General features: G+C 32.1%; 1 protein-coding gene across 1 annotated transcript; it reads right to left on the reverse strand.

The window, feature by feature from the left end:
- Positions 1-4909: 4909 nt before the first annotated feature.
- LOC100788814 (probable isoprenylcysteine alpha-carbonyl methylesterase ICMEL2) lies at positions 4910-11687 on the reverse strand. The gene is made up of 11 exons (XM_003555016.5): positions 11284-11687; positions 9359-9435; positions 8991-9060; positions 8822-8902; positions 8239-8313; positions 7735-7836; positions 7499-7639; positions 6457-6522; positions 6237-6380; positions 5644-5734; positions 4910-5286 (listed from the first exon to the last, which is right to left on the reverse strand). Exons 1-11 carry the CDS (start codon positions 11520-11522, stop codon positions 5125-5127), a joined length of 1248 nt encoding a protein of 415 aa, XP_003555064.1. The 5' UTR covers positions 11523-11687; the 3' UTR covers positions 4910-5124.
- Positions 11688-12491: the final 804 nt, after the last annotated feature.

Below are 12491 nucleotides of genomic sequence, written 5' to 3' on the forward strand. Positions count from 1 at the left end.
CACATACTCAGCTTTGGCATGTGCATCCTTACGATGAGTCTCTTGGGGATTGCTTTTGTAAGTTGGCCTGTTAGGCAATGAAGCTCTGGGAAGGAGATCAACTTGATGTTCTATGCCTCTTGAAGGTGGTAGTCCATAAGGAATCTCCTTAGGAAAGACATTTTTAAATTCTTGCAATAAGGGTTGAACACTAGGAGAAATAGAAATAGTAAACTCATTAGAATTATCAGTAGAAATTTTACTGTCTTTGCAATACTGTAGATAGAGTGGTTCATGAGTAGGTAACACTTTCCTCACTTCACTTGCCTCTGCAAAATAATTACATTTTCTCTCATGTGTATCACTCTCTCTCTTATGTGTATCACTCTTTCCCTCGAGTGTATCACTCTTATGTGGTGGCTCACTATTTTCTTTCTCTTGTTCTCTCTTTTCTCTCATTCTGATTTGGTCATCACACACTTGTCTAGGGGATAGAGGTTTAAGAATAAACAAGGAAAATCTGACTATTCGCTTGTAGAGCTCTTCTTTGTTACGGTTCAACAAACGTTGCATTTGTGTAGTCATCGCATCCAGTAATAAGTGCTGAGATCCGTCCAGTTGATGATATACACCACCATTGTCACCAGCTCTTGCCATGATTAAGGAACAAAGAATTTTGCAGTAATTTAAAAAAAGATTCAGGACCTCACCACACTCTACTCACGTTTTTCTCTCTTTGATGGTAGTTCACTCGTGTTTGATGCTCTCAATATAGGCTTTTGTGTGATGTTTTCACTCTTGTCTTTTACCACTCACTCCCTCTTAAGTTCCTGGATGAATCAAATTAGACACACAAGGTATCTAACAGGAAAGACAGTTTAATTATCACAGACTGTGTAGCAAATTTAATTTGGATAACAAATCAGATTTGATTTTGGTTAATAGATTAGACTTGATTTGGATTTAGATTTGATTTGGATAACAAATTGGATTTGATTTGGATAACAAATTAGACTTGATTTGATTTGGATAACAAATTTTGATTTGATTTGATTTGGATAACAGATCAGATTTGGATAACAAATAAGATAACATATAGGATAACAGATAAGATAACAGATATGACAAGTAAACTTCAAATGCTCATAACTTTTGCTACGGTTGTCCGTTTGAGGCCCACTATATATCAAAACGTTCAGAATTCAGAGGAGAATCTAGATAAGGGGATTTGATCCACGATTTTATTTCCAAAAAAATACACTTCTAAATGCCTCAATTTTGTGTTCAAAGATCAAACACCCACTTTTTTTTAAAAAAAAATTTCTGCAACTTTTTTTTTTTTGACACAAAGTTTGAAAGACACAAGAAACAAGAACAAGAATGTGACAAGAACAAAAACAAGAACAAGAACGCAAATAACAGAACACAAGACACAAATAAGAACGCAACAAGATGTAAACAAGAACGCAAATAACAGAACAAGGACAAAAACACAAACCTAGACAAATTACAAAGAAAAAAAAATAGGATAGAACCTGTATCAAGAGCCGAAGCTATGATACCAGATGATGTGAATCTTACGGGGCGGAACGCTTGATACAGGTTACAGAGTTTGGATGACGCCACTTCCGGTGAAGGAAGATAAGTCAGGGTAGACGCCACTTCCGGTGAAAAAAGATAAGTCAGGGTAGACGCCACAAGGATTACCTTGATAAGTCTGAGATTGATTCAACAAGGAACCCAGAGAGAAGCTCTCACCAAATTTTATCAAATGCCAAAAGTTTTTTTTATTGAAAAAAAAACCAATACTTATAGTGTATCTGAACAAAAAAGATAAAAATAGACATGAGCCTTCTAAACAGCTTGGGCCAAAATTACAATAAATAAAAATTATAACTAAAAGCATATTTAACTTGGGCCTTCAAATTAATCTGGGTCTTCAGCAACAATTAATAGTCTTAATAGTGTCTCTGTCTCTGGGTCTTCATCCTTCTCCACTTGGGCCTTTAGCATGTATTTGACCTGTTTCAGAATTCTCATCAATAAATCAATGCTAGATTGACCAGACGAAGGTCATGAAGCACTTGAAAATCTGAAATGAAGGACTTAATTGATTTACTAACTTCTCTGCATATTTCCCCAATTCTCATCAATAAATCAATGCTAGATTGACCAGACGAAGGTCATGAAGCACTTGAAAATCTGAAATGAAGGACTTAATTGATTTACTAACTTCTCTGCATATTTCCCCCCAGTCTTTTTCTATTTCTTCTCCTCCTTTGGTTTTGTTTTACTCGCTGGATCTTTCTTAATTTTTGGGATTTTGTGCAGCGAATTTTCTTCACTAAAAATCTGATCACATGGCAAATTGTTGAGAGATAACAAATTGTTTCTTTTTGTTATATATTTTGGCATTTGTTTCTTAAATATGCATGCTTGATTGCATACTCTATAGAATACGTATTTGAAGATGGAAAATGAGTGAATCTAATATGTATCCTTTGCTGGAATAGCTTTTCCATGTGGCAGATTGTTAACATGGGGAAAAGCTTATAAATTATTGTTGAGAATGAAATGGGTAATCTATGTCCTAGAATTCAGTTGGACAAGAAAGATTTAAAAGTCTAATTTCAACCTACATTAGATTGAAATGGGTAATCTATGTCCCGGAATTCAGTTGTATATTTATATGGTTAATTAGAGTTTTTTTTCTTTTAATGGGTGCTGGTTGGTTAATTAAAATGTCGAATTTGAAGGTCTGACTTCGTAATTCATTATTTATTTCTTCGAAAACTTACTAAATGTTTCTCCAATAGAAAACAAACTTACTAAACGTGAAAGTCATATACAAGAGGAATATGTAAAAGTGGGCGAATACTTTTAACCAAAAAAGCAAGTATATGGAACAACCATGTGGACTACCCCTCAAAATATGTAAGTGAGTGAATTCTTTTAACCAAAAAACCAATTGAATATGAAACAAGGCATGTCACATGTAGACTTCCCATCGGGAAATTATTATGTCTAATCAAATGCTCATTACATTTTTTTGGCACCTACTTTTTTAAAAATTAAAAAACTTTAAAAATGTAAACAAACAGTGGTTGAATAAAAAAACATATTAGTAAATCAAAACTAACATCAATGTAGATTTACAAGTTAAAAACTATCTAATTTAATGTCATATCAGGAAAAGAAATTGCAGACATCTTTGTCCTTTTTTAGATTCATGTCATCTTCAGTTCTCCAACTAGATAAATATGTATTTGAAAAAAATATTTAATACAAAAAAGTAAAAAAAAATACAAGTAAACAAGCATGTATTGGGAGAAAAAAATATCAAACTTAAATTAGTATATGGCAATATATAAGAATATTTTTTTTCATTAATAAAACAAATTTAATGTAATAAAAATTCAACGTAATACTGTGTTTTCACTAGTATAAGATAATATTTAAACATCTATACCATTATGTTGTTTTTTTTAAACTCATTCTTTAAAAATTAAAACACATTAAAATCTTCAGTACCCTATATGGTGGTGTTTATGCTATTGCTGAATTCTTTTCTGTAAACAGTAGGCAGGTGCACACAGCTGGCTTAATGTTTATTTCATTTGTTTTATAATCTATTAAGAATATAATTCACGTTAAGGAAAATATACGAACATGATAAAAAAGAAACTGAAATATAAATAAAAATATTAGGTCCCCAAAGAAAGAAAACAAAATTAATAATAATAAAAGAAATACACTGTTGTATTTTAGTGGTATTATAAAAGGTAAGAGAGTCTCACATTGTCTGGACATACTTTGTTTTCCTTATTAATAAATTAATCAACTTGTTTTTAATCCTTTTTGCACATGAGATTGCGCATATGAAATTGAGTTTTGTGGGTATGTTGCAGACTTGCAGTGCAAACTACCGATTTTTCCTCTCCCCTTACGGGTACGATAATGAGCCACGTAGGATTTTTACATTGTGATTTAATAAAAATCTTTTTGAGATTATTTTGAATTTAAAATTTGAATCAAAACTATGAGAAACCTTGATTTTAATGTGAATTTTTTGCTTTAATGATTCTGAAAAAATCAAAAGATTTCTGTTTCCGGAGTTTCACACAACAGACTCGAGCCTTCTCTTCTCTCTCTGCTCCTGGGTTCCTAGTTCCTCTTGCCAGTTCTGTTGCCTTGGTTATGCACGAGAAGTTCCTATTTTATCTTGAAGGGTGGGACACTGCATATAAGTCTTGTGGGACAATGACTTTTTACGCCTCAAGAAGATTATAGTTCGTGCTCTCAATTTACTTTTACTACATACACCATAATCAAATGAAAAGAATAGCATATATATAATTCCTTGCATCCTAATTGAATCTAAATTTATAAGAAGTTCAACATATTTCTTCGAAGAAATATGGTGACTCAATGAATAAAGTGTTTGAGGTGCATATATACACACCAAAGCTAGAGAGAAGTTAGTGAATTCTAACACTTGTTATCAAATTGACAAATTGTAAATCTGAAGTTAACTTTTGAATTTTGAAATCATAATTTGTATGGACAATGAAAAATACATCATATATATAATGAAAAATCACATGTTAGTAAAATTCAGTGACAATGAAAAATTACTTCAAATAATATAATGTTCAATGTAATAATTTTAAACTAGAAATAGATAAAACAAAATTATTAGCTTTATCTCAATTTGTGAAGCTTTTATTTTAGAAAAAAAATGAAGCAGTGAAATAGACAAATAAAGTGCATGCACTGAATAAATGAATGACAAATAATGTTGTGAAATAATCAAATAGGACAATTTTAAAAATATATTCCTCTAATTCCTTTTCATTTATCAATTTCACTTAAATGACTTTTCAATTCTTTTCATGAGAATTGGTGAAAGAAAAATAAAAGAAAATCAAACTATTGAATCATGTGATTTGTATTGATGATATGAAATTGTGCAGATTCATTCATGTACCATAAGATACAAAAATTGAGATTCGTCTAATATTAATAATATGAATCAATAAGTAGCTGAATTTTATCGGAATGTAGGATTCGAATCAGGAATCATAAAATTCTAATCACTATGCTTACAAGCTTATAGAGATGACATTTTCCCTGACAGTTACAAGCTTAGAAAGGACTGATCTTTCTAGCCAACTTTAATAAAATCTCAGGAACAAACCGTCTTCTTGGGGGTGCAATGGCATCGTTTGCAAGAGCATCACTATCATTGGAATGCATAATGGCAACTGCAAGATCAAATAGGTCATCTTTACCACCTCGGAGCGGATCCTGTGCAGCATGGTTGAGAATTAGAACTTCAATAGGCAAAACAAAAGGATAGCACATAGTTGAACTCTGACAAGAAATACTGTAAATTAGAAAATGATGAGGAAAGCAAAGTCATAGAGCATATTTCCAGTTGAAACACTTCCACAAGGATCCTCCATGAATCTCTGTTACCGGCCAATTTTTTTTCTTTTCTTTCTAGTTCTACATATATGCTACATGGGTTTCTTTTTCAGCTATGCTTACAGGGATAATTGAAATGCCAAATTAAAAAATATTGCATAATGCATAATACAAAAAGTATTTGAGTCTGTATTATTAAGTGTACAAAAATTTGAAATTACACCACTTTTAACTTACTTGGAGAAACAAATCTGTATGAGTCTTCCCCTCGTATAAAATCAACTCAGCTCTTACCCCTGCCTTCTTAAGAGCTTCCGCAAACCGCTCACTACAAAAATCACTTATTAATATCTAAAAGTGTAATGAATGCCAGACTTTTTGACATAAATATTTTCAAGTCTAGCAAAGAAATTTATCAGTGGATTTTTCATTTATAAGAGTAAATTATAGCATTCCATAGTTTAGTTTACTAATCCATACAAATAACACAAGTACTGTAGAAAAAGAAAGCACGTCCCACAATGTTATAAAAGTTATTTAATTTTATGATAACTAGTGATCATCAAACTCTTCCTATGATGTGCTTAGTTGCCAATCATTACATAGTCAGTCCCAACTCTCAAGCCTAAATTGAAAGAGGGTTGAGTTAGGCAGATGACAGTCAACCTAACACTTTGTTCAATCTTTACGGCATAACAGTCATCGGGTTTTATCTATACTTATAGCATGAAAAAACATCTTATATGTATATAATTGAAACCTTAAGTAGTTTCCTTCAATCAAGTAAAAAATAATATAACCACCAATGAATTTCAAGTCTATACACTAACCTGGCAACTGATGGTATGGAATAATCTGCAGTTCCATGGACCAGATATACAGGGGGAAAGTGAGGAATGGAAGATTTGAGGCATGGATCTTGAATTTTGATTTCAGGAGAAAATTCCTTCAAAGAATTTTCACCTTCCATTATGCTGCAATGATAATCAGTTATAAGGAGGGGAAAAAATAGCTCATAGTTGTAACAAAACTCGGTTATTCAGGACACACCTTAAGAAAATCGAACGATCCAAGCCACGATTGTGGAAGTGATCCACTAAATCCAGTAAGTTGTATCTGCAGACATGTGTTGAAGGGGTTAATAGATTATCCTTAAAAACTCTAAACCAATTGATCAGGGAGCATGATTCAGAAGCAATCATAAGTGATCTCTTCACACAAAACAAGCCTGAAACCTTTCTCTCTCTCAATTTTAATCTCTTTGACTTGGAAAAAGCAAAAGTAAAATGAAAAAAAAAACATATGGAAACATGCAAGAGATTACACATTACACCAAGGGACCACCAATTTCTCATCACTATAAGCATATGGAATAATATTTTGCTGCTCTAAATGGGTGCATTTTGCGAAACTAGGCTTGATGGAAATCACCATCATCATTAACATCCATCAAAAGTTACCCTCTTAACAACAAAGATCAAAGCCTTTTCCTACTGGGCAAGGTTGGCTTATGGATCAAACAATGTCATTGTCTTTTGCAAAAGACTAATTCTTCAGACAGTCCATTTATTTTTAAATCCTTTTCTACTGTTTTCACTTGGGAGTTTTTCTTAGTCTAATCTACCTTTTATTGGGCTATCCTCAATTTGATCAACTCTTATAATTGGGGCTTCTATTGGTATTCTTTTCTTGTGTCCAAGCTATTATAGGCCTGATTTCCTGTATAAAAGCAACTCACAATTTCTCTCTTAATAAATTCTTTCTCTTATCTTTTCTAGTGTGACCCCTCATCCAATGCAACATTTCATCTGCGCAACACATCTTATGCTCTTGTTAGCCCTTAATTGTCCAACATTCAGCACCATAATTAAAGCAACATTGATCATATGATTGCACAGTTAAATTTTCCATTAAGCTTAAGAGGGATCTTTGTATAACAAATAACATCAAAATATATGACACAAAATTGTATGAAGGAACTGCATCGATGTTTTCTAGACAATCCTGAATGAACAAGGTTATACTTATATTATTGAAATTGACCATTTATACATAATTTAAGATAAGCATGAAACTCTAGCCAGTGTCTTACCCTCCAGATAAACCAAGATAAGCTTTTAACTGGGAAATGCTCCAAGAAACACTATCTTCTTTTTCCGATTCTCTGGCTGCTTGCTCCAGTAAAGCACAAGAAGAAATATGAGCACCAGCAGATTGCCCCATTAGATAAATCCTATTACATAGTAACAAAAAAAAGGAAAAGATAAATCTCAGTTGAATGTCTAAATATATGATGAAAAGGAATCTTGTATCATAGTAGCACGCCACCTATTAGGGTCACCTCCATAATTAGCTATGTTGTTGATGATGAAGGAAATTCCCCGCGAAGTATCATTTACCATGTCGCTGATGGTCCCTTGAGGAAAATTTCTACAATCACAAATAAATCAAGACCTATTAAGTGCTAAACATAATATGTTTGTTTCTATGCACATAAAAGAAAGCACCATTACATTGGGAACAACTTTAAGATTAAGATATCAATTACAAAAATGCTTATACTAAATGTGATGTTCTATATTTTTAACTTTTTCAAAAATAACAAATAATTCAATTAAGATATACACCACTGGACACCATTAAGTTTAGGACATAGTGTGATGCAAGCATCTTGTAGTTATGATTTATGAATTTCCAAGACTCGATGTTCTGGAAATAGACTATTATAAAAAGCACCAAGTTTGCCTATCAGAATACCTCAAACATAGAGCAAGTCAGACCAAAGGTAAATTGTAGACTCAATCTTGCACTGCTTGAACTGAGACCAGGTACCTGTAATCAATGCATGCCACCATAATGCCTCTTTCTGCCAACTGTAGTCCTAAAAGGGAGCCCCATGCTTTATACCTAAATCAAAATCCAACCAAAATCATTTCATTTTTAAAAGATAAAAGTTCAATGAATTCAGGAAATACACACACACACAACTAAATTGCAGCCAAGTCATGGTGCTGGAGACTAATTATTTTTGGCACCACAAAGTCAATTTCTACAAGTCAGTCTGAATTTTTAAAATTCAATTTCAAACACCTCGCCTGGTATGGTATACTCCTTAATCCACTTGTATATTTTGTTATCCCCCATACACCCAAGAACTCTGTTGTAGGTTTCAACATAATATCTACAACATGCAGTTATTTTTAGTTGAAGACTAGAGACACGGATTACAAAACTACTTGGCACTTGAAAAGGTTATTTTCCAAATTTGAAATAGCAACATAAGTCAGTTGAGCCAGAGTTCATTCTTATATATTCATCTGCAGTGTGATGTATAAGAATCAACATTATACACAGTAAATTAACACATGAATTCAAGCAAAACTGTGTAGACTCGAAGACATTTCAAACCACTCACCCAATAATCCATGCTCCCCCAGTTACAAATATCAAAACTGGCTTAGGTTCACCAATATTGGCAGGTAGATACAGATCCAACCTGCAAAACCACAATTTTACAAGATTATTAGACACAATACATCAAATGACCAACATCACTAGATAGATTTACCAGTTTTTTAATTTACCTGTTTCTAGGCTGATCTCCATAAACAATGCTTCGCTTTACTTTGCTTGTGAAGAAATAGTAATATGCAACTGCAGAAAGTCAACAGTAAGAGAGAGAAAACAAATAAACAAAAGATCCATTTTCTATTAATGTTGCTGTATACAAATTTGTGTGAAGATTTCTACACCTTCCCAAGTGGAAGGAGAGACAGCAACATGCAATATTGAAGAGCTAAGTATCATTGAGTATTGGATAAACAGAACACGTAAGAAAATGTATGAAGCGCTATATCCATAAATCCGAAGCTTTCAAGGAAAATTCATAAAGCTTGACATTTGTCATTACTAGAAATAAGAAAGGAGAAAAACACAATTATATCAAACAAACCTTGTAAAAACCCGGGCATAAGTAGCATGGCATAACATCCTAGGGCAAGTAATTGTGTAATCCAACGGTAACCAATCCTGAACAATGTATCAACAGAAAATCAGACATGCCACAAGGCACAATCCACAATATAAGCAATTATTCCTATAAAATAATCTGAACCAAGTACTCAAACTACATTTAAGTGAGCTTATATTTACATTATTTAGCCTAATAATTACGAAGAATGCTATACGGGTATATAACACAGTTCATATAAGTTCTCAGTTTTGCCACCTTTTATATTATTATCACATGACTTTTCAGAAGCAGGTTGAGAACTCAGCAATTATGTATATGAGCTTGTCTACTGGAATAAGCACTTAAAAACGCAATTTCAGAAACCTGAGTTATTTTTCCATTATTTTGTTAAGATAGAAACTGAAGCTTATGAAAATCATGTTTTAGAAACAATAAAAACAGCTTAGGCGGTATCTGATTTTATAATCATTTTTTACTAAATTAATTATAATAAACTATTAAAATTTCATTTTTGCACAAACACAAGTATTTTTAAGCAACTTATTTTAGCATAAGTCTGAAAATAATTAAGAAAATTTCTAGAATTTTTTTTAGCTCAAAATAAGCTGAATCTGTTCAAGTAAACCTTTTTCTTTTATAGAAAAAAAAAAGCCTTTTATTACACCTCTTGCGAGAGTTCTGAATAAACAAAAACTAACGGCTATTCTCCTCCAATAAACAATCCCAACTATCCATGAAAGCATTTATTATGACAATAACTACTGACTACTTACTCGAAATAACACTATAAAACGAAAGCAAACACTTCAAAATTCAATATAGTTTTTGGTAGATCGCGTCACAAGCCTCACAATACAACGTAACCAAGTCATGCAACTTGAAAATAACAATGTCATTTGCAACAACTCCACAATTCTTAAATATTCAAATTTACGCTGAACTCACAAACTGAAAGTGTACATTCCTTTTTTTTCCCTTTATAATAACAACATAAATAGTCAAGCCTAAATTTATTTGTTTATTTATTTATTTTCATCGGTCAGTTGTTAATTTTTTTAATATGAGATTCGAACATACCACCTCTTTCTCCTCCTTCCTCCCTTCAACCACCAAGTCAACCTTATAGCTTCTAAAAGTCATGCCTAAAATGATTTTGATTTTCTTTTCTTCCACATATTTCTTTGGATGCATTTGATAGGGAAAAAGTTTTTTCATTCCCAGGAATCATGAATTCTATGAATCATATTTATGGGGAATGAATAAAATTTATTTGATTGACCATTAGGAATATTGAGATAAATATTCTAGGAATCTATTAGGCACACATATTTTTTATTATTGTTTTAATTATTTATTACATTAAGAATAACATCATATTTTTATTATAGTAAAATAAAAATAAACTCAGAAAATAACATTCCCAAATCCTTCCATGCAAAATTTTTCATGAAAAACTAATTAAAAAACATTCTCACAAATCATCCTTTTTTAGTAATGTTATTTTTTTTAATGCATACCAACAATTGGAAACTAACTTATGATTGTCAGGATACTAAAAACTTCTATCTCACCAAACGTCCTCTAAATACAGGCATCTTTTTCAGCATCTTTCTTAACAAACTCATGTTGGTAAAATGATTTCTAAGTGATTCACAGTATAAATTTCTTTATAATAAGCGTATATGCAAACTACTCTCTCAATTTTAGGAACTAAATCAAAAGTGTACGTTCGTGGTTGTGAGGAACAATTTGTAATTATTATTATATAAAACAGAACCGTAACTAGCAGCAAAATTAAAATAACAAGAAAGAAATAAAGCTGCATACATATAATTCAAAGAAAAAATAGCAGGCAATAAAAAAATAAATAAAATAAAGATATTATTGAAATTTGACGCAGTTACCCGAGATAGCGAAGAAGCGTGAAGGCGAGACGAGAAACCAAGTAGGTTTCCGCGGCGACGTGTTCGATATTTCTGCGCAAAGATTCTTGCCGAACGAGGCGATGCCGGAGGCCGTTATTTCCGGCATCGCGCCGATGAGTGGTGCGGTGGTTGTTAGAGACGGAGTCCGAAGTTATTGGCTGCGCGTCAACGTTCTCCGGCGGGAGCATGCGGCGGCGATGATCGGAGAGGGTGGCCATCGCCGGCGGCGGATACGGAATCAGAGGGATTGTGTTGTATTGGATCGGAAGAGAATAAATGAAATTATTGCATGATTTGGTTCGTGTAATGTAGCGCCAATGTTGATTTTCATTGCGTACATGTATATAGCGGGGCGCGGAGATATAAATGTTCTCATAAATCGTAATCCAATCAAATTTGGACAAGTTATTTCACATATATCCAAATAAACAAAAAAAAAAGAAAGAAGGAAAGAAATTCTAATTTTTTTAAATTAAAATTAATTTATAGATAACTTAATTCATAAACATAGTTTTTAATTTATTTATAATTTAATTTTAATTTATAAGAATATTTATTTTATTTTTTTCTCGGTTAAAAACTTACAAAAAAAAAGTTTATATATGGGGACCATACAGTGTCCGCTAAAGATTGGATGAATCACATTTAAAAACAAAAAAAGATTGCATGAATCAGATTTTAAATACATGTTTTAATTTATAAAAAGAAGAGAAAAATCTATTATATAAATTTAAAAATCAATTGGGGAACAGCATATAGAGGAGAGATTCCGTTATTCATAGTTACTCATATATATATATATATATATATATATATATATATATATATATATATATATATATATATATATATATATATAACATTTGAAGGTCAGATTTAAAAGAGCTCTATGTAAATTTCCTAATGTTTGACCATCTTTTCCTTTTACGAAGATGAAATACTAAAAATAAGTTGGGCAAATACCACCTAAGTGACCATTGTGACAATCACAGAGTGTAGAACGAAACCGATAAGGAATATATAATTTAAACATGTAAGCTCTTTCTATTCTTCGTTTCAGAAGTAAACCAGATAAAAGAAACTGGGAACAACTAGCTTAATCCTCAAGTTAAGGAGAGAGAACAATAAATCATATGGTATAGTCATGTGATATATTTTTATACAGTGTTTTGTGGGTGAGGTGAAGT

This window comes from Glycine max, chromosome 19, assembly GCF_000004515.6.
Source record: "Glycine max cultivar Williams 82 chromosome 19, Glycine_max_v4.0, whole genome shotgun sequence".
In the NCBI taxonomy this organism is placed as follows: Eukaryota; Viridiplantae; Streptophyta; class Magnoliopsida; order Fabales; family Fabaceae; genus Glycine; species Glycine max.